We start from the raw sequence: 27,232 nt of genomic DNA, 5'->3' as shown, positions 1-27,232 counted from the left end.
ATGCTGATGAAACACAGATCTACCTCTCTGGACCCGATATCACCTCGTTACTAATCAGAATCCCACAATGTCTGGCTGCTATTTCATTCTTCTCTGCTATATTTCTAAAACTTAACATGGACAAACAGAATTAATCATTTCTCCCCATCCATCAGACCCTCCCAACAGACCTATCCATCAAAGTACATGGCTACTCACTCTTGGTGCAACCCTGGACACTGATCTCTCCTTCAAGCCACATATCCACTTCCACTTTCTGCTGATTCCAATTCAAAAATATTTCCCGGATCTGCACACTTCTTAATTAAGAATCTGCAAAAACTAATCCATGCCCTCATCATCTCCCGCATAGAAATACTGCAAACTACTGCTGTGTGGCCTCCCTTCTGACACTCTTGCACCCCCCCAATCTATCCTAAACTCTACTACTCGACTAATTCACCTGTCTTTACTTATTATGAAGTTACATATTCTGCTCTTTGCAATCATGTAAGAAACGTTCATGATACACTCTGAAGAGCTTTGGAAGTCACATGCCTGTGTATCTCTTTAAATATCATCGGCACCATTGAATGAATCCCATAAAGTTTTAATTGGAATTAGAACTACTTTAACTATACCTATAATGAGTGTATGTTTACTTTATAGAATTGGGCCAACCTCAATCAGTCTTTCATAGGAAATGGCCACTTTTTGTCAAAAGTCTCTTCTTAAAATTTCATAAGCCAATAGGGAGCCAGCTCTCACCTGAATTATGTTAAAATAAAGGCTTGTACAAATTGGTGCATGGGACCCTCATCTTACTGTGATCTGCGTAACCTGGCATGCTACAAGACCAATAACATCATCATTTGGAGAGACATCTCCAGGATAAAGATGAATATTAAAGGGGGAGATATCTACACGCACACCAACCTAGTATTGGAACCAGAATAGAGAAATATTTTGTTTCATGGTGGATTGGAAAGGTGTAAGGACCCACATAAATAGGCATCATGCATTTTAAAAAGACAAACTAAAAAGGGATTTAGATTACACTGTTCTACATATTTTCACCAAGTGAAGTCACCACAGAGGAGCCACAAATGGTCATAGTTCAGGCACCTCAACAGCTGTTTCATGTGGTCACAGAGCCTCCATTCGTCTGGATTATGACTTATCTTCAGAGCTTCCATTAAACTGTTGATGGTGTTGCATGCCACAAGATCAACCTCCATGAGGAAGTTTTGGACAAGAACTTTATCATGGTTGCGGAACAAAGAAATACGAACATCGCCCACTACGAAATTCCACTGCTGTAGCCTGGGACCTAAGAGCTCAACCTTATTCTTGGGCAGATCCAAATCTCTAACAAGATTGTTCAGTCGTCTTTGTGTTATAAGGTGTGGTTCAGTTGAGGTTGCTGACAGAAAGTCTGGGTCGTGAGCGGAAGATGTTTCATGACACTGGACTCCCTCTTCTGACTGAAAATGTTTCTGCTGCTTTTGGAACCGGCAGTTCTTCTGCGTGTGGTATTGGGCATATTGCATATGGATTGTTTGGATACTGTAAAGTCCACTTTTTCTTCCTTGAAACTCATTTCCTAATAGGGGGCACCATGTAGAAATCGCAATTGGTAGTGTGAGATTGGTTAGCTCTCTCCAGATCATTAGGACTTCAAAAGACATACATTGCCTCTTCTCATAAAAAAGCATTTAGGCTACGTTCACATTAGCGTTATGCTAGTGTGCATCGGGTTAGCGTCGGGCGACGCAGCGGCGACGCACGCGTCATGCGCCCCTATATTTAACATGGGGGACGCATGCGTTTTTGTTTGTTGCGTTGTGCGATGCATGCGTCTTTTTTGCCACAAGCGTCGAACCAAGAAAACGCAACAAGTTGCATTTTTCTTGCGTCCGATTTTCGGCAAAAAACGACGCATGCGTCGCAAAACGCAGCGTTTTTGCGTGCGTTTTTGCGTGCATTGTGCGTTGCGTCGCCGACGCAGCGGCGCACAATGCTAGTGTGAACGTAGCCTAAGATGCAAAAAAGAATTAAGTTGTGCATAATAATGTTAATATGGTTTGCTGTTACATTTAGTCTGTTTGAACTTCTTTTAACCATTTTAGGCCTCAAACGCCATGAAGTGACCGGACCATTCTTCAGCCGCCCATGTCACGGGGCTGCCGCGACAGAGAGGTTCCAGAGAACCGCAGCGCTCTGGGCCTCGTTCACACATGATGAACAGAAGCTCTTCTCCTGAATTTTGACCTGGCTGTCTTTTGCCAGCAGGGCAGGAGTTAAACCTTGTTGCTAAAGTTGCTGAGGGCTAGGACTCTCAGCTGAATTGGTTTTCGCAATGTCCTCTCCTATATAAACTCAGCCTTGACTACAACTGTTGTCAGTGACTAGTTCTGCTGCCTGGCTTGGAGGTTGAAGGAGCGTGGTATTAGGAGCTTGGAGGTTTATTTACAGATTGGTGTCCGCTGTTTTGGTTGCATGTTAAACCTGTTTTCCTTCCTAGCTTTTTCCTTCTCTGTGTTTCCTCTGTGGTTTTGTGAGCATTTGGTGAGTTTGAGATTTTAGTTACCTTGTCTGCATACCCTGTTTGCTTGTCATATTTATACACTGGTGCAGTCCTCCTCCCTGAGGGGGAGAGGGGGCCACTGATAGGGCCTGCACAGGAGACAGGGATACGCTGGCGGCTCAGGCCTCCTAACCATCATAGGTACCCCTGAGATAAGGGAAAGCCAGGGCCCCTTATAGTGGCAGGGACAGGTGCGGGTCCCAGTAAGCCGTCCTGCCCCTTATCGCCGTTATCGGCGTGACAGCCCACTAGTTTATACATACAGGTTAAAATACATTGGTGGTGCTTCTAATGTAAGGTCCCTGATCCTGGTCTTTTACTCACCCTCTGGTGTCTTCACCTTGATCTGGCATCTTCACCTTGATCAGACGTCTTCACCTTGATCCAAAACGTCTGATTGGCCAGAAGTCAGAAGTTACATGATAATCTCTCATTGCTAGTGTATGAGATCCAGAATGAGGCTCTCATAGATTTGTATCGAGTTGTGCAATCTGGCTTACTCCAGCAAACACTGGAGCAATATGGCAGGTCACAAATTACCAAGAGCAGCGGTGATAAAAGGTGAAGATGGTGGCAGGTGAGTATAAGTGTAGGGTAAGGACCTTAGATTAAAATCACCACTCCAGTGATAAAATAAAAATACTGCTGGAGTGGTGCTTTAAGGAAAATCACCACTAACATTTTCCTGACGAATCTTCTCATGACAAAACGCAGTGGGTACGCTGGCATCTATGAGATGCTTTATGCCCATACTCTTTGACCGGGTTCACACAAGCGTATAAAATAATCATCCGATTTTTATCGGTAATAAAAATGCTTGTTTTTTCATCTGTGTGCATCGAGCAAAAACAACAAAACAGATCCCATACCGGTTGAGCGTATAACATCTGATTTGTACGGATAAATTGTAATTCTTAACATAAGAAATTGTATTTGGACTTGCAAATCTGTTTAGTATATTACAGTTATTAACATTTACACTAAGTACAATTTCCTAAATGAAGAATTGCAATGTATCCATAAAAAAGCAAATGCTATACGGCTGATCCGTATGGGATCAAATTTTTTTTTCACACCCATAGAATTAAATAGGCAAGTCTCATCCGAAACAGGGCAGCCTTTGCCTCCTACAGGCAATGTCCCATTTACTTTGAGTCGGACATGCAGTTGGTAAGAATATGTGAGAATGGCTACTAGAAATTTTGTTGAGAAGTTGAAACTCAAGACGTTGGTGTTCAAGTCTCAGCACACCCCATTAAAAGCCTTTTTGGCATCAATGCGGAGAAGAACTAGTGAGGGATTTCTGTGCTGTTTGTGGAGTAATAAAGTAGATTTGTCTTTGGCTTTTCTCCCCATAACAAATCCTTGAGTATTATTCTTCGAACAGAAAGTTATCTGCTGGCTTAGTCACACTGTCTGGAAGAGAAAAAAATATGACCCAAATGTTTAATTCCCCTAATAATAATAATATTTTTGTATTTCTATAGAGCCAACATAATGCACAGCACTTGAAAATTCAGAGGGGAAATGTACACACAATAGTTAGATTAGTGAGGTGAAGCGATAGGCCAGTCTAAAGAAATGTCTTTTTAGAAAATGTTTTAGAGAATGTTTAAAATTGTGGACACTAGAAAATAATCAAATTTACCCAAGTAGTGAATTCCAGAGAATTCATGGGCGCAGCATGAGAGAAGTCTTGGATATGGGAGATTCACATTATTTGAGGATGTTAGTTTTAGGTCACAAGCTGAATGGAGGGCAAGGGTAGGGTGATAGACAGAGATGAGGGAGGAGATGTAGGGTGGTACAGTAGTGTGGAGAGCTTTGTGGATGCATGTGATAAGTTAATATTGTATTCAATAGTGGATGAGCAACCAGTGCAATGACTGACTAGTCTTCATTCCCAACTGTATAAGAAATATGTTCTGAAGAACACATGTTACAAATATTTATATGTATCAAATGATCAGGATCAACTTTTAGAATTTTAAATTACCAGTATATATTCTACTCCACCCTTAACACACACACAATAGAGAGGAACTGGAAGCCTGAAACTGAACTGAAAAATTGTACTTTTAAAGAATAAGTAACTGAAAACTCAATACTTTTGCATATTGAAATATTTGCCGTATATGATGCAAACATTTCTAGTAAATAAAGAACTGAGAAAAAAATTGTAGTTCTCACTTGAACCCTTTCAACTAAAATTACTTTAGTTAAATTTCTGCCAAAAAGCGTGAATGGGTAATAACTTAGATTAACCCATTAACGACCGCTGACACGGTGGCAGTTAAGCGTATTTATTGCTCAGTGCCGCTTTTTAACCGTGCTGAGAAATAAGGGTATAGCGCCGCCCAGCATCAGAAAATCTCCAGGGTCTCGGCTACTAGGGGTCAATTTAGGTTTTTACGGTCCTCGGTCACATGATCGCCATTATTCATCAAATAAAAGCGATAAAAAAGTCAGATTTAAATTTAATTTCTCTCTCCTCTGATATGATGTAGCTTATCAGTGAATAGCGAAATGGGGTCCCCTGTACCTCCCCGCTATCTCCACCATCCATGAACCCTCCTGCTTCATCCTCCGACCCTCAATCTCATTTTTCTGGACAAAAAAAGGCGAGATGCAGGTGGCAACCATATAGAATTTTTCCTATTGGTTCCTCTTGATCACTGATCAAAATAAAATAGTAAACCAAATCCACCTTTGTCACCACCTAAAGTTTTTTTTTTTTTTTCTTTTTTCCATTCTTTGCGGTTGGGGGTGTGATTAGGGTTAGGAGTGGAGCAAGAATTGTTTTTTTTTCAAAAGTTAAAAAAAAAGTGATGACTGTATGATGGCAAGTGCTCGCTACTCAAGTTTTCACCGGGTGCTCAGGTATGGGTGGAGTATCGCGGAACCCCGCATGTTTTTTAGGGGTGTTTAATGGCCGTGAAACATGCAGGGCGAGGACTCGAGCATTTCATTCAAGCACCCGAGATATTTGGTGCACACCTGATGCAAACTGGAGGAGCGAGCACTTGCACTCAACACTAATGACGACATTCAATATGACGACCTAATGTTATCAAATCCTATGTCGTACCTGTGGGTTCAAAATGCTCACTATACACCTGGATAAAATCCTTAAGGGGTGTGGTTTCCACATGGGGTCACTTGTGGAGGGTTTCCACTGTCTAGACACGAGGGGCTCTCTAAAAGCGACATGGTGTCCGCTCACGATTCCAGCCAATTTTGCATTCAAAAAGCAAACGGCACTCCTTCCCTTTCCAAGAGCCCAAACAGTGAATTTGAAATACGACTTTTTGAAAGATCTATAGAAGTGATTTATTAATTTATTTTATTTGCTTATTTAGCACCATAGACAGATATGTTCATCACTGCCCCCACTGGGGCTTACAATTTAAGTATAGCTTTGGACAGTGGGAGGAAACTGGAGTACTCGGAGGAAACCTACTGTATTTTTCGGACTATAAGACGCACTTTTTTCCTCCCAAAATGTGGAGGAAAATGGGGGGTGCTGCTTATAGTCCAGATATATTGGCTCTGGCTGTGGTGGGGAAGCGCTATCGGAGGAACAGTGGGTCACAGAGAAAGAAGTCGGTGGCTCCGGCTAACTCCTGTGCCCGCTGCCAAAGAGAAATGAATATGCACTGCATTCCATGCCCATATTCATTTCTTCCTGGTATGATTGATTGGCCCCATCCCCTTGCTGGTATGATTGGCCCCATCCCAGTCCTGGTATCCATGGCCCCATCAGAAAAGATTAAAAAAAAACCTTAACTTAACTTCCTCCGCTCCCTCGCAGCGTCCTGCTTCGGTGCCAACAGCTGCTTAATGCTTGCAAGCAGGGACATCATGCGCTGCTCACATTCATATTCATTTCTCTTAAGTATCGGCACACGCGACTGCCGGCCCCAGCAGGAAGCAGGCAGCAGACAGTGCGCGCTACTAAGAGGAATGGATACTCACCACGATCTCTGATGAACACCCAGCAAGTATTCGGGCAGCTGTGCTCTGCTTGTAAGCAGCGCATGATGTCCCTGAAATGCGCTGCTTAAAAGCATTAAGCAACTGCTGGCACCGGAGCAGGACGCTGCGACTGCGAGGGAGCGGAGGAAGGTAAAAGTAAAGGTTTGTTTTCTGATGGGGCCAATCATACCAGCAAGGGGATGGGGCCAATCAATCATACCAGGAACTGGATGGGGCCAATCAATCATACCAGGAACTGGATGGGGCCAATCAATCATACCAGGAACTGGTGGGGCCAATCAATCATACCAGGAACGGGATGGGGCCAAACATAGCAGAATAAGGATGGATCCATGCATACCAGGATGGGGATGAGGGCCATGCATACCAGGATAGGGATGATGGCCATGCATACCAGGATAGGGATGAGGGAACCATATTTACTAGGATAGGTGATCTTAAGTACAGAATTGACCACTTTTTTGCTTCAGTTTTTTTTCCTAATTTCCTCCTTTAAAACCTAGATGCGTGTTATGGTCCGATGCATCTTATAGTCAGAAAAATATGGTACATCAACACAATGAGAAAAACAAACTCCTTGAAGATGTCGTCCTTGGTGGAATTTGTACCCAGGACCTCAGTCCTTACCACTGAGACACCGTGTCTCTCCTTTGAGAGATTGCCTTGAGCAGTCAATTTTCACGTTTATGATTTACTTGCTACATTTCCACATTTGACTGTTGTAATAGAAATGATGATTTAGAATGTAAATCTATTTTCCCGTTGATCCATCATAAGCCGAAGTCCCCTCCTTATAATACTCTTTAACTTCTAATCAAATTTTAGAATATACAAAGAGGTTGAGTATAGAGCACCTTATATATTCTTTATGTGTCAATGAAAATTTCCACCAGTCCCATCAGCAGGTGAAAAATGTCCCCAAATGATGGGCTATTGATGGGAGTAAGTCTACGTTCACATTAGCGTCGCGTCGCCGTTGCGTCGGCGACGCAGCGGCGACGCACGGAAAAACGCGCGCAAACGCGCGCAAAAACGCGCGCGTTTTGCGACGCGTGCGTGGTTTTTGACGAAAATCGGACGCACAGAAAATGCTACATGTAGCGTTTTCTTGCGTCCGACGCTAGTGTCGGAAACGACGCACGTGGCGAAAAACGCCACCAAAACAACGCACGCGTCCCCTATGTTAAACATAGGGGCGCGTCGCCGCTGCGTCGCCGACGCAACAGCGACGCACATTAGCGTAACGCTAATGTGAACGTAGCCTAAGAGAAAACAGTTTTAGATTCTAAATCAACAGTTTTCAACCATACCGCTTCTTCGTAGTTCTCCCTTCAATTTTTTTTACGCAAAATACCAGCTCTTGCTCTACTACATAGATGACCGAAAACAGCAAAATATTTACAAGCACAGGAAACATCTGCCCTGAATAAATCACATACATAAACACAAAATATGATTACCCCTTTCGAAACACAAGTCCTGGAACTGTTTTTATATAAGATTAGAAAGCATCATCTGTACACCATATTTTTCCATTTCCATATATGCAAATAGGACCAAGAGTAATTCCTCTGATTCAATGTGTAAACAAAAGTTATCTGCCATCCAGCAAGTGTCCATTTACCCTTGTTATTACATGACTAAAAAGGGAAAGTTGGTTTAGTGTAGAGAGGTGAAAATATTTCTGAAAAGTAGGATTGTCGATGGTAAAGCAGGGGTGTTGAGCTAAGGACTCCAAACATTATCACATTTTTAATTACCATATATAATCGAGTATAAGCCGCCCCGAGTATAAGCCGAGGCACCTACTTTTGCCATGGAAAACTGCGTAAGCTTATTGACTCGAGTATAAGCCGGGTATGCATTGTCCTCTCATCCCTGTCCTGGTATGCGTGGCTCCCCCCATAGCTGTCCTGGTATGCGTGGCTCCCCCCCAGCTGTCCTGGTATGGGTGGCTCCCCCCCCCCCGTAGCTGTCCTGGTATGCATGGCTCATCCCCCATCCTGTCCTGGCATGTGTAGCTCCCCCCGTAGCTGCCCTGGTATGCGTGGCTTCCCCCCTCTTTCCTTGTATTTATGCTTCCTATTACAAAAAAAAACATCCTTCTCACCTTCCAGCGTGCCTTTGTAGCATTTCATTCCAGTGTCAGAAGCCGTTCCTGTGCTGAGCGATCACGTTGCTCATTAAGGTAATGAATATTCCTTCCACGCCTATGGGAGTGGAAACGCATGCAGCATGCATGTTCATTACCTTAATGAGCGGTGCCACGTGATCGCTCAGCACAGGAAGAGCTGCTGGAAGCCAGAACCAACTAAATGCTGTGAGGGCGCCGGGACCAACAAGATGCTCCGGGGGCACGCTGGAGGGTGAGTATGATGTCTTCTGGAAGTCGGTGGCTGTGGCTGCAGCTGTCAATGTGCATGCTATAAGAGAAATGAATATTCATTTCTCTTTACAAGCAGCACAGGCTTTAGCCACAGCTGATGGCTCCTGCCTCTGTGACCCGCTGCTCCGCCGCTCCCCCTCACCTGCCGGCATTCTGGGACAATTGACTCATGTATAAGCCGAGGGGAGGCATTTTCAGCACAAACAATTGTGCTGAAAAACTCAGCTTATACACGAGTATATACGGTACATTTCTTTTTTATAATTTCCTTTTTCTAAAAGTATATACCCATATACCCATTTAGTCTATTAATACATTTACCAGTGGATGGTGGAGTAAGTTGTATCCAATGAGAAGCACTATTTTTTCTTGCAATGTACAGCATTCTGGCCATACCAATTGCCACTGGGTGCTCCTCAAGGAGATTTGGTATTACTCTCGATATACATATTTTCGGCTCCGGGTTCTTTACTATACAATAAATTCTGTTAATTATATTTAGAAGATCATTCTAGAACGATCTAATATTATTGCATTCCCACATCATATGAATGAGGAGAGCATTAAGTAAAGCAGATCTCGGGCAGTTAGAATTTTGTCTCACATCAAGCTCTATATTTTCTGTGAATCAAACAATAGAAATAAGGCCTCTCGCTGTTCCTTCCCCCGACACCCATTAGACCATATGGTTATGCTATATAGTCAAGTATTTAGTCTTAAACTGAGCTTTGTAGGCAAGTCGGAGTTGCAGAAATCTATAGAACAGTTGATGAGGAATGCCAAACTGACTTTGCAACTTCTCAAAATTCTTGAAAATATTCCTGGACTGGATTTGGACCAGAGTATGAACACTGCTCTCTTACCACTGGGAGCAACCCTCTGGCTTCACGAATTCCAGCAAGAGGAGATTGTGCCAGAGTGGCGTCACTACTGTGCAACCATTACCATTCAGCATATTCTTCTCTATGTCCCAAACTTTATTTATCGTCACCAATTTTGGAAAATGGGATGCTATTTTCCAGATTCCCCCTGCCTCTACAAACTAAATAAATATATGCTAAGGAGTTATCTGTTTGACTAATTTTCCACTGTTCACCTGGTCATTTCCCTGATCCCATTCACTCAACTGTTGGATATGAGCAGCTAAATAATAAATCCAAGCATTGGGAATAGCTAGGCCCCTTGTCTTTTGTCCTTAACTTGTGGGCTTTTTGGAAATAATATGTCGGTATCCAGGCAGAAGAAATGTGCAATAAATAAAAAGTGGGGCCTTGAGTCGATATCTTTAGAACTCGGTTGCATATTTAAGAAAAGACATCTCAAATTAATGGCTGTGGATTTATCCGACATAAAACCTGACTGATCACTATGGATGATTTCAGTGGAGATCTGATGTTTTAATTCAGTTAAATCCACACTTTTCTTAGCATGGAAAACAGCTGTTAAAAACTATGGCCGTCCGGCCATATCTCCATAGGAATCTGTTTTCAATATCTTATTTTAAATGAAAGAGGATGTTACCAGTGTGACACATGTAGATCAGGTACTGTGCCCTTTCATTTAAAATAAATTCTGGAGGCAGAATGTAAGGGAGATCCTTGTCCGGCCCACAGATCTTAACCCCTTTACCCCCAAGGGTGGTTTGCACGTTAATGACCGGGCCAATTTTTACAATTCTGACCACTGTCCCTTTGTGAGGTTATAACTCTGGAATGCTTCAACGGATCCCAGTGATTCTGACATTGTTTTCTCGTGACATATTGTACTTCATGACAATGGTAAAAATTCTTTGATAGTACCTGCGTTTATTTGTGAAAAAAACGGAAATTTGGCGAAAATTATGAAAATTTCGCAATTTTCCAACTTTGAATTTTTATGCAATTAAATCACAGAGATATGTCACACAAAATACTTAATAAGTAACATTTCCCACATGTCTACTTTACATCAGCACAATTTTGGAACCAAAATTTTTTTTTGTTAGGGAGTTATAAGGGTTAAAAGTTGACCAGCAATTTCTCATTTCTACAACACCATTTTTTTTTAGGGACCACATCTCATTTGAAGTCATTTTGAGGGGTCTATATGATAGAAAATACCAAAGTGTGACACCATTCTAAAAACTACACCCCTCAAGGTGCTCAAAACCATATTCAAGAAGTTTATTAACCCTTCTGGTGCTTCACAGGAATTTTTTGAATGTTTAAATAAAAATGAACATTTAACTTTTTTTCACAAAAAATTTAATTCAGCTCCAATTTGTTTAATTTTACCAAGGGTAACAGGAGAAAATAGACCCCAAACTTTGTTGTACAATTTGTCCTGAGCACGACAATACCCCACATGTGGGGGTAAACCACTGTTTGGGCGCATGGCAGAGCTCGGAAGCGAAGGAGCGCCATTTGACTTTTCAAAGCAAAATTGACTGGAATTGAGATGGGACGCCATGTTTCGTTTGGAGAGCCCCTGATGTGCCTAAACATTGAAACCCCCCACAAGTGACACCATTTTGGAAAGTAGACCCCTTAAGGAACTTATCTAGATGTGTGGTGAGCACTTTGACCCACCAAGTGCTTCACAGAAGTTTATAATGTAGAACCGAAAAAATAAAAAAATCATATTTTTTCACAAAAATTAACTTTCCGCCCCCAATTTTTTATTTTCCCAAGGGTAAGAGAAGAAATTGGACCCCAAAAGTTGTTGTCCAATTTGTCCTGAGTACACTGATACCCCATATGTTGGGGTAAACCCCTGTTTGGGCACACGGGAGAGCTCGGAAGGGAAGGAGCACTGTTTTACTTTTTCAACGCAGAATTGGCTGGAATTGAGATCGGACGCCATGTCGCGTTTGGAGAGCCCCTGATGTGCCTAAACAGTGGAAACCCCCCAATTATAACTGAAACCCTAATCCAAACACACCCCTAACCCTAATCCCAACAGTAACCCTAACCACACCTCTAACCCTGACACACACCTAACCCTAATCCCAACCCTATTCCCAACTGTAAATGTAATCTAAACCCTAACCGTAACTTTAGCCCCAACCCTAACTGTAGCCTTAACCCTAGCCCCAACCCTAACTTTAGCCCCAACCCAAACTGTAGCCCTAACCCTAGCCCTAACCATAGCCCTAACCCTAACTTTAGCCCCAACCCTAACTGTAGCCTTAACCCTAGCCCTAACCGTAGCCCTAACCCTAGCCCTAGCCCAAACCCTAACCCTAGCCCTAACCCTAGCCCTAATGGAAAAATGGAAATAAATACATTTTTTTAATTTTTCCCTAACTAAGGGGGTGATGAAGGGGGGTTTGATTTACTTTTATAGCGGGTTTTTTAGCGGATTTTTATGATTTGCAGCCGTTACACACTGAAAGACGCTTTTTATTGCAAAAAATATTTTTTACGTTACCACATTTTGAGAGCTATAATTTTTCCATATTTTGGTTCACAGAGTCATGTGAGGTCTTGTTTTTTGCGGGACGAGTTGACGTTTTTATTGGTAACATTTTCGGGCACGTTACATTTTTTGATCGCTTTTTATTCCGATTTTTGCGAGGCAGAATGACCAAAAACCAGCTATTCATGAATTTCTTTTGGGGGAGGCGTTTATACCGTTCCGCGTTTGGTAAAATTGATAAATCAGTTTTATTCTTCAGGTCAGTACGTTTACAGCGATACCTCATTTATATCATTTTTTTATGTTTTGGCGCTTTTATACGATAAAAACTATTTTATAGAAAAAATAATAATTTTTGCATCGCTTTATTCTCAGGACTATAACTTTTTTTTTTTTTGCTGATGATGCTGTATGGCGGCTCGTTTTTTGCGGGACAAGATGACGCTTTCAGCGGTATCATGGTTATTTATATCTGTCTTTTTGATCGCGTGTTATTCCACTTTTTGTTCGGGGGTATGATAATAAAGCGTTGTTTTTTGCCTCGTTTTTTTTTTTTTCTTACGGTGTTTACTGAAGGGGTTAACTAGTGGGCCAGTTTTATAGGTCGGGCCGTTACGGACGCGGCGATACTAAATATGTGTACTTTTATTGTTTTTTTTTTATTTAGATAAAGAAATGTATTTAGGGGAATAATATATATTTTTTTTTTTCATTATTTAGGAATATTTTTTTTTATTTTTTTTTTACACATTTTGAAAAAATTTTTTTTTACTTTTTTACATTGTCCCAGGGGGGGACATCACAGATCAGTGATCTGACAGTGTGCACAGCACTCTGTCAGATCACTGATCTGACATGCAGCGCTGCAGCCTTCACAGTGCCTGCTCTGAGCAGGCTCTGTGAAGCCACCTCCCTCCCTGCAGGACCCGGATCCGCGGCAATCTTGGATCCGGGGCTGGAGGAAGCAGGGAGGGAGGTGAGACCCTCGCAGCAACGCGATCACATCGCGTTGCTGCGGGGGGCTCAGAGAAGCCCGCAGGGAGCCCCCTCCCTGCGGGAAGCTTCCCTATACCGCCAGCACATCGCGATCATCTTTGATCGCGGTGTGCCAGGGGTTAATGTGCCGGGGGCGGTCCGTGACCGCTCCTGGCACATAGTGCCGGATGTCAGCTGCGATAAACAGCTGACACCCGGCCGCGATCGGCGGCGCTCCCCCCGTGAGCGACGCCGATCGCGCTGGACGTACTATCCCGTCCGTGGTCATGGGGGCCCACCCCACCTCGACGGGATAGTACGTCCCATGTCAGAAAAGGGTTAACAGCCCGTTTAGTAGATTTCTCTGGAATAAGACTTCGGATTGCAGATATCATTTTCATCAATTTTCTATGACCTACATGCACATAATAGATGGCTTAGAAGGATTGCTAGTAATGACAGATTCACTTTACGACCTTTGTGCAAATGATATTATGCTGAACACAAAATAAATCAATGACATATAACGTCAGTACAGTAATACAGAGATTTGAACTACTAATTGCTGTTCAATAACAAATGTTCATTGGTAATTGTATATATTTTCTAAACCATTTAGTACTCTAAATAATTTACCATTCTCTTGTAGAAGTGTGATTTTAGCAGGCAATGACTGCATTTTTTTTTATACGTCGTGAAAAAAATGCTAATAAAAATAAAATGGCTACTTCTCTGTGTGTATTTTTTGATGTCTAACAAGACTTGATTTCTCTGTAAAACATTTACCACACTGCGGACATGAAAATGGCTTCTCCCCTGTGTGAATTCTCTGATGTCTGGCAAGATAGTATTTATCGTTAAAACATTTCGCACATACTGAACATGAAAATGGCTTCTCCCCTTTGTGAACTCTCTGATGTCTGGCAAGATAGTATTTATCGTTAAAACATTTCCCACATTCCAAACATGAAAATGGCTTCTCCCCTGAGTGACTTATCAGATGTATAGTAAGATGTGATTTCTCTGTAAAACATTTCCCACATTCTGAGCATGAAAATGGCTTCTCCCCTATGTGAATTATCTGGTGTGCAACAAGATGCGACTTCTCTTTAAAACATTTCTCACAATCAGAACAGGAAAATAGCTTTTGTTGTGTGTGAGTTCTCTGGTGTCTAAAAAGATTTGATTTCTGATTAAAACATTCCCCACATTCAGAACATAAAAATGGCTTCTCCCCAGTGTGAGTTCTCTGATGTCTTTCAAGACTTGATTTGATTCTGTAACATTTTTGACAATCTGAGCATGAAAATGGTTTCTCCCCTGTGTGAGTCCTTTGATGTGTAACAAGATTTGCTTTCTCGTTAAAAGATTTCCCACATTCTAAACATGAAAATGGTTTCTCCCCTGTGTGAATTCTCTGATGTTTAGCAAGATATTTTTTCTCTGTAAAACTTTTTCCACATTCTATACATGAAAATGGTTTCTCCCCTGTGTGAGTTCTCTGATGTTTATCAAGATCATATTTCTCATTAAAACATTTCCCACATACTGAACATGAAAACGGCTTCTTCCCTGTGTGAGTTCTCTGATGTTTAACAAGATTTGTTTTACAGTTAAAACATTTCCCACATTTGAAACATGAAAATGGCTTCTCCCCTTTGTGAGTTCTCTCATGTGTGACAAGATGTGATTTCTCGTTAAAACATTTTCCACACTCTGAACATGAAAATGGTTTTGTCCCTGTGTGAGTTCTCTGATGTTTAACAAGATTTGTTTTCCAATTAAAACATTTCCCACAATCTGAACAGAAAAATGGCTTCTCCCCAGTGTGAATTCTGTAATGTGTGACAAGTTGTGATTTCTCATAAAAACATTTTCCACATTCTGAACATGAAAATGGCTTTTCCCCTATGTGAATTCTATAATGTGTGACAAGATGTGATTTCTCATTAAAACATTTTCCACACTCTGAACATGAAAATGGCTTATTCCCTGTGTGAGTTCTCTGATGTTTAACAAGAGTTGTTTTCCAATTGAAACATTTCCCACAATCTGAACAGAAAAATGGTTTCTCTCCTGTGTGAATTCTTTGATGCCTAACAAGATCTGATTTCTGGGTAAACTGTTTTCCACACTCTGAACATGAAAATGGCTTCTCCCCTGTGTGACTTCTCTGATGTGTAACATAATTTGATTTCTCTGTAAAGCATTTGCCACATTCTGAACATGAATATGGCTTCTCACCTGTGTGAACTTTCTCATGTCTAACAAGATTTGCTTTCCGATTAAAATAATTCCCACATTTTGAGCATGGAAAAAACTTCTTGCCTGTGTGAATTCTCTGATGTATAACAAGTTGAGATTTTTTGCCATAAGGTTTCCCACATTCTGAACATGAATATGGCATCTCTCCTGGGTGACTTCTCTGGACTGTAACAAGTCTTGATTTAACACTGTAAACTTTCCCAGATTCGGAACATGAAAATGATTTCTCCCCTCTAAGAGTTATTTCATGTTTATCAAAACTTCTGTGACTTTTGTTTTGTAAATTGGTCATTAAGAAAGCAGAAGAAAGGACCTGTTGAAAATCAGGATCAGATGATAGATTTTTCTTAAGAAGGGCTTGAGTTGCATCTGGCATATTAGCATGTTCTTCATATGTATTTGATGTAATACCATGCTCATCTGTTGTAAAATCTGAAAGTATCAGATGTCCGTTTGAGCTCTTGGTACAGTCATCTGTAACAATATTCATTTTATTATTTTTCAATAACAATGCTTTGAATATATAATAAAAGGGTTGTCCACAACTTGGATATATATATCCTATCCTCTGGATAATAATGAAAAAAGAAAGTTGCACTCTGTAGTGGTGGTTTTAAATTGCAACAGGATCCTACCTACCCATACATTCAGGCTTTAAAGAGAGGTATTCACATCTACACAGAAATTCAGACTCAACTCTTAGAGAGGTATTCACACTAGACACGTGGGTTCCCAGCAATTCTGAGACAACCTTGTCGTTGGCTGCTGGGCATGCATGAATTGGCCAAATTATGTGCCAAGTGTCTCAATTTTTCCTAGTATTCAAAAGCAGTATTGCTATTTATATTTCATATATTTCATATTTACATGCTTTAGCACTACAGAGTGCAACTTTTTTGTTTATTGTATATAGAGATGGCTACTCCTAGTATGCACCTGTTCACACGAGCTTAAAAGTGCCAGTCAGTCTGTTGTAATCAGTCAGTTCTATCCTCTGGATAAATCAGCAATATCAGGTCCATGGGTTGTGACACCCAGCACCTCCCTCAATCAGCTATTTCTGGTACCAGCCATCAATATAAAAGTAGTAAACAATACCATTAATATTTATTATAATGTTTCCATAGAAATTGTAACATAATGCAATTATCAACTGATTATGACAGTAGACCTCAAAGCAGGGACAAAAAGATTATGCTTAGCTTCCAGGTTTTTCTTTATCAGTTTTTATTTTCTCTGTTGAAGCCACCAGTGTCATGTTTGACAGTGCCTGTTATCAACTGTTTCAAGTTAAATATTCAGCTGATTCTCATAAATGGGCTTTAAGTCAGTGCTATTCGATGGTGTCAATCTCACACCCTGCTGTACAACTACAGGCAGTCTAGCACAGACACATGAGAGAAACAGTATGGCTATGTATAAATGTATCTTTAGTGCTAAATGTAGGGATTTGTGTTTTTTTCTTTAATGTAACTAAGTAGCGAATACAAGATAGTAGAACAAGTCCTTTAAATTAATGTAAAGTTGATGGGAGGCAATAAGAATATATAAATATGGAAGCACAGAGGAATCGGAAAAATAGTTAGCAGCAGTAGTGTCCCCTGCAAGCCTCCCTTGCCAGTCACTAGTTCTCTCATAGATCTCTTACTTAGCTTAATCCCTTAGTGACCAAGCCAATTTTTACAATTCTGACCACTGTCACTTTATGAGGTTATAACTCTGGAACGCTTCAACGTATCCCACTGATTCTGAAACTTTTTTTTTTTTCGTGACATATTGTCCTTCATGTTAGTGGTAAAATTTCTTCGATATAACTTGTGTTTATTTATGGAAAAAATGGAAATTTGTTTTGCAATTTTCAAACTTTCAATTTGTATGCCCTTAAATCAGAGCGTGGTGTCACACAAAATAGTTAATAAATAACAATTCCCACATGGTAACTTTACATCAGCAAAATTTTGGAAACATAATTTTTAGTGTTAGGACGTTATAAGGGTTAAAACTTGACCTGTGATTTTTCATTTTTCCAACAAAATTTACAAAATAATTTTTTTTTAGTGCCCACCTCACATTTTAAGTGAGTTTGGGGGGGTCAATATGACAGAAAATACCCAAAAATTACACCATTCTAAAAACGGCACCCGTCAAGGTGCGCAAAACCACATTCAAAACACCAAATAAACACAACAGCTGTCAGTCACTGATAAAATATGTAACAAATTAGTGTAAAAAATACATATGTTGTGCAAGAGAGAATGGCAGACCATTCTGAATGATGCAACCAAGAAAGACACCCAAAACAGAAAAATAAATGGACAAGAGTAGAAATAAATTAAAATACCTTTAACAATTGCGGTAAATAGCACTATATACACAAAGGTGCCCGCACTAAAAATATCACAATAGTAAAAAAAAAATGATTAAAAGTATTAAGAAATAACACTACATCAGGAAAATAATAAATTAGTGAAATAATTATATGGTAATAGAAGGCAAAATGAATCCGCCATATGCAACAGCCAAACTGAACGGAAAAAAGAGTGACACAAAGCGTAAAAGTAAAAAAAAAAAAAAATCAGATAATAATTGCTTGTATAGATAACCAACGGTGAACAGTGTACACCAAAATATGAATAAAAAATATATATAAATAGCACACTAAAACGTGTACAGTGGGGCAAAAAAGTATTTAGTCAGTCAGCAATAGTGCAAGTTCCACCACTTAAAAAGATGAGAGGCGTCTGTAATTTATATCATAGGTAGACCTCAACTATGGGAGACAAACTGAGAAAAAAAAATCCAGAAAATCACATTGTCTGTTTTTTTAACATTTTATTTGCATATTATGGTGGAAAATAAGTATTTGGTCAGAAACAAAATTTCATCTCAATACTTTGTAATATATCCTTTGTTGGCAATGACAGAGGTCAAACGTTTTCTGTAAGTCTTCACAAGGTTGCCACACACTGTTGTTGGTATGTTGGCCCATTCCTCCATGCAGATCTCCTCTAGAGCAGTGATGTTTTTGGCTTTTCGCTTGGCAACACGGACTTTCAACTCCCTCCAAAGGTTTTCTATAGGGTTGAGATCTGGAGACTGGCTAGGCCACTCCAGGACCTTGAAATGCTTCTTACGAAGCCACTCATTCGTTGCCCTGGCGGTGTGCTTTGGATCATTGTCATGTTGAAAGACCCAGCCACGTTTCATCTTCAATGCCCTTGCTGATGGAAGGAGGTTTGCACTCAAAATCTCACGATACATGGCCCCATTCATTCTTTCATGTACCCGGATCAGTCGTCCTGGCCCCTTTGCAGAGAAACAGCCCCAAAGCATGATGTTTCCACCACCATGCTTTACAGTAGGTATGGTGTTTGATGGATGCAACTCAGTATTCTTTTTCCTCCAAACACGACAAGTTGTGTTTCTACCAAACAGTTCCAGTTTGGTTTCATCAGACCATAAGACATTCTCCCAAAACTCCTCTGGATCATCCAAATGCTCTCTAGCAAACTTCAGACGGGCCCGGACATGTACTGGCTTAAGCAGTGGGACACGTCTGGCACTGCAGGATCTGAGTCCATGGTGGCGTAGTGTGTTACTTATGGTAGGCCTTGTTACATTGGTCCCAGCTCCCTGCAGTTCATTCACTAGGTCCCCCCGCGTGGTTCTGGGATTTTTGCTCACCGTTCTTGTGATCATTCTGACCCCACGGGGTGGGATTTTGCGTGGAGCCCCAGATCGAGGGAGATTATCAGTGGTCTTGTATGTCTTCCATTTTCTAATTATTGCTCCCACTGTTGATTTCTTCACTCCAAGCTGGTTGGCTATTGCAGATTCAGTCTTCCCAGCCTGGTGCAGGGCTACAATTTTGTTTCTGGTGTCCTTTGACAGCTCTTTGGTCTTCACCATAGTGGAGTTTGGAGTCAGACTGTTTGAGGGTGTGCACAGGTGTCTTTTTATACTGATAACAAGTTTAAACAGGTGCCATTACTACAGGTAATGAGTGGAGGAAAGAGGAGACTCTTAAAGAAGAAGTTACAGGTCTGTGAGAGCCAGAAATCTTGATTGTTTGTTTCTGACCAAATACTTATTTTCCACCATTATATGCAAAAAAAAATGTTAAAAAAACAGACAATGTGATTTTCTGGATTTTTTTTTCTCAGTTTGTCTCCCATAGTTGAGGTCTACCTATGATGTAAATTACAGACGCCTCTCATCTTTTTAAGTGGTGGAACTTGCACTATTGCTGACTGACTAAATACTTTTTTGCCCCACTGTATATATGAAGTGCAAAGTGCAATATAGTGATAAACAACATACGTGTATATAAAAAGTTGGATGCTATAAACCGTTGTTAATGGAGCGATAATAAATATGGGCTGATTGTTCTAATAAGGGTCAATACCAGGGGACACAAAAGATATTACACAAGTAAATACATTACAGTAGCTGGCAAAGCATGTACTTGTGAATCTTCATAATAGCATTAATTGTAGTGTGACAGCCAATATAGTATGGTCAATCTGATGAAAGGTATGCCCTTTACGAAGCATCCCAAGTAGAGCCAATGGTAAAAATAGATACAAAGATATGGACAGAATGCTTCAATTAAACCAAATTACCTGGATAGTGTTGTGACCAAGTGCGGAGCACGCCCCGACGCGCGTTTCGGTTTAACCCCTGACAAAGGAGTTAAACCGAAATGCGCGTCGGGGGTTTGATTTACTATTTTTTTATTTTGATCACTGTGATAGACCCTATCACAGTGATCAAAATGAACCAATAGGAAAAATCTATTGTTGCCGACACTGCGCATGTACCTGACATTTTCTTCTGGGAAAATGACACGGAGGGCCGGGAGACAGAGCCGAAGGGTCCGGGGATCGCAGAGGTACTGGGGGGTCTCAGGGGAACCCATTTCTCTCTCCTCTGAGATCATATCAGAGGAGAGAAAAAAATAATGGAATTTTTTTTGCGATTTGCGTTGAGGAATAAGTACCCTTAATTGCTGCCATTAAGAGTCGTATCGGAGTTCGTTAAGCGCTATTCAAAAGGGAGTTAGCATTACATCATGCAAGTTTACTATAAACTTGCTTTTTCTATCTTCTGTCATTGCCTTGCAACGAGTGCTTCTATCTTTCATAGTGTACAGCTGGTTACCATGGAGCTAGGCTACCAGAGTCAGTGTATGCAGTAGCTATATTGCAGGAGAGGAACTAAGTCCTAACATCTCAGTCAGCTCTTTCCAGTCTATTCTATTAATTTCCCTTCCTCTCCATCTTGGCTCCTAAAAGTGCTTTTAGCAGTGCTTAAAGGGACATGCTGGCTGCATGCTGGCTGCAGTATTGGATTGAAGTTCATTCTCTGTCCTCCGTAGTACATGCCTGCACAAGGCAATCTTGCCTTGCGCAGGCATGTACTATGGAGGACAGAGAATAAACTTCAATCCAATATTGCAGCCAGCGGGTAAGGAAAGGGTGAATCAAACACCCAAAAACCCCGCCTCCATGGCTGAAGATTGTTCCCTCCAAATTCAGGTGACAGTGTCCCTTTAAGAATCACAATCACCCGGCACTCAGCATCAGCAGTTTCCAGATCAGTTCTCCTAATCACTGCTCTCACTTTCCTGAGCCCTGTGTTTTTTAAAAGGCCCTATTATCTCTATGAGTAAATATAGTAATAACAGTGTAAACTCAGAACAAACACTGAATGAAAGACCATTAATGTATAGTAGTAGAATGTAGCTACTCACCAGAAATATTACGCAATCAGTGAGTAAAGAGACAGTAAGGAGAATGCAGAGCTATGAGCTGCTCAAGAGACACCTTGATAATACCTTTACGGATTCTTTTGTATGAAAAAAATCATATGTTGTGTTTCTTTGGTAATCAAAGTTGCACTTATCTGATTTTTTGTATTGTCCATAAAGCGCTGTGGAATTAACAGTGCTTTATAAGCAAGTAAAATAAATCAATAAAATAATGAACATATCTTCTTACGTGAAACCATAGCAGTTGTTTTTTCTACTTTTCCATGCTCAAACAATTTCCTCTGTGTATTTCCCCAGCTCTGTTCACATGGAATCTTTATTTCCCATAACTAGCACAGTACAAGTTCCCGCTCAGCCTTTCCCATTTTCTAAGGTTGTTCTTCATAACCTCACCCACAATTGTATAAGATCTGTTTGTCATCCTCCCCCTTCCTTCCTTCACAATGTGTGATCAGCTATTGATATAATCTCACTGTGGTGTTCTGCACTGTAAAGAAAATGGTGTCCGATTGTCCACATCGAAAAACTGCAACATACACTATTCTGGTCATTGGACCAAGTTATTCAATGCAGCAGAAGACAGCTCCTGTACGCATCTGCGATGCAAAAAGAGCTGCACATAGCGCCAAACAATTCCGCAGTTTGCAAATATTGACAGTCACAATTTTTCACATGGCCATCTGAATCCAGCCTTATCAAACTCAGTGATTCTGACAGGCAAATGTCTGACTGCTGTTTTATTAAAATTCACAAAGACTATCTGGGGCCCATTATACTGTACGGAGTTCTATGTGGGGCCATTATACTGTATGGAGTACTATGTGGAGCCATTATACTGCATGGAGGATTATGTGGAGCCATTATACTGCATGGAGGATTATGTGGGGACCATTATTCTGCATGGAGAATTATGTGGGGCCATTATATTGTATGTAGGACTATGTGAAGCCATTATACTGTACGGAGGACTATGTGGGGCCCAGTATTCTGTATAGAGGACTGTGTGGGACAATTATTCTGTATGGAGGACTATGTGTTCTGCATGTTGCGTTTTTGTAGAGTTCTAAAAACTGATATAAAAAAATTCTACTATTTATGTACTAGTATGTTAGAACTGTGAAGAAGAAGAATGCTATTAAGATTTGTAAGATGAGAAAATTCTCTTGTTCATAACAGTGCATTCTTTGACAGACTGGTAATGTTTCTGCCTCCAATATAAAGGTTCCTGAGTTGGAATCTTTCGCACTGTATATTTAGAAACATCCACTGAGCAAAAATGTCCGGTGTTGAACAGGACTATGAACACAGAAGTATCTTCTCTCCAGCAGCTCAGAAGAGTGCTACGGCTGCAGAACAGAAACCTCCATACACAATGTAAAAAAGTGTGATTTTTGTTTAACCGCTTCTCGACATTTGCAGTACATATACGTCATGGTCGGGAAGGACTTTAACCACTAAATGCTTCGACCGGTGTGATCACAGCATTTAGAAAGCAGGCAGAGGGAAAAAAGCACTTGGATCAGAGACCCCGCAACGTCATTGCGGGGTCCTGATTGTTGCCACGGTGACTCGATGTTGTCATAACGACATCCTGGTCACCAGGCACTAGCAAGTTAGTTAGATCATGTGCAGTGCATGATCTAATTAACACTGTCAGGCTATAAGGTATAGCAATGCTTCTGCATTGCTAAACCTTATAATTTTGATCAGACTGCAGAAAGTGAAAGTCTCATAGTGTGACTAAGTAAAAAAGTAAAAATAAAGTGAAAAAAGTTGGAAAAATATAGACGTATAAAAAAATCTCTAAATAATAATGATATATATAAAAAACTTCCTTCTCACCCCCCAATAGGGGTGATCTTAAGGGTCACTGCTCCAAGTGCTCCTATCACCACTGGAATCACTGTTGCCTTCACCTTCCACATCTTCTCCAGTTCTCCTTTGAGGCCTTGGTATTCCTCCAGCTTCTCATATTCCTTCTTGCTGATGCTGCTGTAATTTGTCACTGCCACATCATTGCTGTCTTTTGATCCTTGTCTACTATCACAATGTCTGGTTGGTTAGCAAACAACTGCTTATCCATCTGGATCTTCAAGTCCTACAGGATTTTAGGCCTTTCATTCTCCACCACTTTCTCTGGGGTCTCCCACCTGGACTTAGGCGAACTTAGCCCAGATGTTCCTGTATACAACTCCTGCTACTTGGTTGTATACGCTGTTCCTGCTTGCATTTTGCATCCTGCCACCATGTGTTGCACTGTTTCTCAAGTTTCTTTGCATGAACAAGGCAAGAGAACCTGGATCTGATGTATATATATTGCACCTATAACTAAATATTAAAAAATAAACAATAAAAGTTCACATATTTGGTATTGCCGTGTGTGGAACGACCCAACCTATAAAACAGACCCACTAGTTAACTCCTTTAGTGAACACAGTAAAAAAAATAAAAAGGAGGTAAAAACAGTGCTTTATCATCATACCGCCAAACAAAAAGGGGAATAAAATGCGATTGAAAAGACGAATGTAAATAAAAATGGTATGAAATATAAAAGTTATAGCTCTCCAAATAAAGCTATGTGATTCAAAAATAATATTTTTTTCCATAAAATATTTTTAATGTGTAAAAGCCCCAAAACATAAAAAAAAATATAATTGGGGTACCGCTGTAATTGTACTGACCCGAAAAATAAAACTTCCTTATCAATTTTAACACACAGGAAATAGCTTTAAAAAAAGCAAAAAAACACAATTCCTGTATAGTTGTTTTTTTGTTTATCCTGCCTCCCAAAAATCAGAATAGAAAGCCAAAAAACGTAATGAATCCGAAAATGTTAAGAATAAAAACATCAATTTGTCCCGCAAAAATAAGCCCTCCTATGATTTTATCAGCAGAAATATTTAAAAAATACAGCTCTCAAAATATGGCGATGCAAAAAAAATAGTTTTTTAAAACAAAAAAAGTGTCTTTTAGGGTGTGACAGCAGCCAAACATAAAAACCCAATAAAAATCTGGTATAGCTGTAATTGCACCCACCAAAAAATAAAGTTGTCTAATCACCTATACCACAATAGGAACGGCGTAAAAAATAAATAAAACCAGTTTTGCACCTGCTGTTTAGTTCCTTCTGCCTCCCAAATATCGAATTAAGGCTCGGCTCCCATTTATACTTAGCTCTGCGCTGAGCACTAGCACCTGAGTTTCTGTGTAAATCTCTGAAATACGGGATTCAGACTGAACCTCCGGCGTATGATTTCCTATAATGAGGCAGATGGAGGCACTGTGGATGCCGTCTAACCTGTGACCCGGCGGTGTCCATCTTTTCATTAGAAGTGTATAAAAGTGCAGCCAGCTACAGTTTTCTGCACCTCTGAAAAAAGGACATTGCTGAACAGAGGCCAGATAGAGTCCAGAGTAACTGTGCTGCCTCATTAGGCCGGCTTCACACTTGCGAGTTTTACGGACGTAAGAGCGCAGAAACTACGTCCGTAAAACTCGCAAAAAATACGGCACAATTATTCTCTATGCCCCTGCTCCTATCTGCCGTATTTTACTGATCAGTATTATACGGCTTTCTACGGCCGTACAAAATCGCAGCATGCTGCGTTTGTCACCGTACTGCGCAAGAAATACGCCAATGAAAGTCTATGGAAGCGTGAAAAATACGGATTTCACACGGACAAGCAGTGTGACTTGCGAGAAATACGCAGCGCTGTTAGAGAGAAAAGCCGGTAATTCAGTGCGGTGTACAGTAAAATCACACTGACAGCTTACAGTCCAATAGGTAGAATAAATGTGTACACATAGAATAGGTATATATATATATATGTCAGTGAGACACATATATGTATATATATTAATATTTATTCCAGCGCTATACAGCTTGAAAGCCGGTAATTCAATTACCGGCTTTTTCTTTCTCCTTCCTAAAAGCCGACATGATTTGAGACATGGTTTACATACAGTAAACCATGTCTTCTCTCCATTTTTTTTGCAGATTCCACACTACTAATGTCAGTAGAGTGTATCTGCAAAATTTGGCCGTTCTAGCTCTTAAAATAAAGGGTTAAATGGCGGAAAAAATTGGCGTGGGCTCCCGCGCAATTTTCTCCGCCAGAGTAGTAAAGCCAGTGACTGAGGGCAGATATTAATAGCCGGGAGAGGGTCCATGGTTATTGGCCCCCCCCTGGCTAAAAATATCTGCCCCCAGCCACCCCAGAAAAGGCACATCTGGAAGATGCGCCTATTCTGGCACTTGGCCACTCTCTTCCCATTCCCGTGTAGCGGTGGGATATGGGGTAATGAAGGGTTAATGCCACCTTGCTATTGTAAGGTGACATTAAGCCTAATTAATAATGGAGAGGCGTCAATTATGACACCTATCCATTATTAATCCAATTGAATGAAAGGGTTAAATAAAACACAAACACATTATTTAAAATTATTTTAATGAAATAAAAACAATGGTTGTTGGAGTATTTTATTCTACGCCCAATCCAATCACTGAAGACCCTCGTTCTGTGAAAGAAAAAACATAATAAACCAACAATATACTTACCCTCCGCAGATCTGTAACGTCCAACGATGTAAATCCTTCTGAAGGGGTTAAAACATTTTGCAGCAAGGAGCTTTGCTAATGCAGGCTGCTCCTCGCTGCAAAACCCCGGGGAATGAGTCTAAATATAGATCAATGAGCTATATTTAGCTTCATTTGCGGTGAGGCGCCCTCTGCTGGCTGTTTATAGATCGTGGGAACTTGCCTAGAAAGCCTGGGAGCTTTCTAGGAAATTTCCCACGATCTATGAACATCCAGCAGAGGGCGCCTCACCGCAAATGAAGCTAAATATAGCTCATTGATCTATTTTTAGACTCATTCCCCGGGGTTTTGCAGCGAGGAGCAGCCTGCATTAGCAAAGCTCCTTGCTGCAAAATGTTTTAACCCCTTCAGAAGGATTTACATCGTTGGACGTTACAGATCTGCGGAGGGTAAGTATATTGTTGGTTTATTATGTTTTTTCTTTCACAGAACGAGGGTCTTCAGTGATTGGATTGGGCGTAGAATAAAATACTCCAACAACCATTGTTTTTATTTCATTAAAATAATTTTAAATAATGTGTTTGTGTTTTATTTAACCCTTTCATTCAATTGGATTAATAATGGATAGGTGTCATAATTGACGCCTCTCCATTATTAATTAGGCTTAATGTCACCTTACAATAGCAAGGTGGCATTAACCCTTCATTACCCCATATCCCACCGCTACACGGGAATGGGAAGAGAGTGGCCAAGTGCCAGAATAGGCGCATCTTCCAGATGTGCCTTTTCTGGGGTGGCTGGGGGCAGATATTTTTAGCCAGGGGGGGGCCAATAACCATGGACCCTCTCCAGGCTATTAATATCTGCCCTCAGTTACTGGCTTTACTACTCTGGCTGAGAAAATTGCGCGGGAGCCCACGCCAATTTTTTCCGCCATTTAACCCTTTATTTTAAGAGCTAGAACGGCCAAATTTTGCAGATACACTGTACTGACATTAGTAGTGTGGAATCTGCAAAAAAAATGGAGAGAAGACATGGTTTACTGTATGTAAACCATGTCTCAAATCATGTCGGCTTTTAGGAAGGAGAAAGAAAAAGCCGGTAATTGAATTACCGGCTTTCAAGCTGTATAGCGCTGGAATAAATATTAATATATATACATATATGTGTCTAATGACATATATATATAGACAGTATATATATATATTTTTTTCTTTTTGGGACACATGGATCATTTCTATAGCGGTATGTTGGTTTTGCAAGCCTGCGAGAAAACCACGCAGTACGGATGCCATACGGATTACATACGGAGGATGCCATGCGCAAAAAACGCTGACACAC

At 40.7% G+C, this 27,232-nt stretch overlaps 1 protein-coding gene across 1 annotated transcript in view; it reads right to left on the bottom strand.

Annotated features, from left to right (window-relative positions):
- LOC138666629 (uncharacterized) overlaps positions 1-27,232 on the bottom strand; it is a 292,085-nt gene that overhangs the window by 45,586 nt on the left and 219,267 nt on the right. Inside the window, 2 exon segments of the mRNA XM_069754825.1 lie at positions 1,105-1,368; positions 14,048-16,058. Coding sequence (XP_069610926.1) covers positions 1,105-1,368; positions 14,048-16,058 — 2,275 coding nt within the window.

The sequence above is a fragment of the Ranitomeya imitator genome, chromosome 2, assembly GCF_032444005.1.
Source record: "Ranitomeya imitator isolate aRanImi1 chromosome 2, aRanImi1.pri, whole genome shotgun sequence".
In the NCBI taxonomy this organism is placed as follows: Eukaryota; Metazoa; Chordata; class Amphibia; order Anura; family Dendrobatidae; genus Ranitomeya; species Ranitomeya imitator.
Note: the sequence above shows the minus strand (reverse complement) of the source record. Positions and strands in the feature narration are given on the sequence as shown.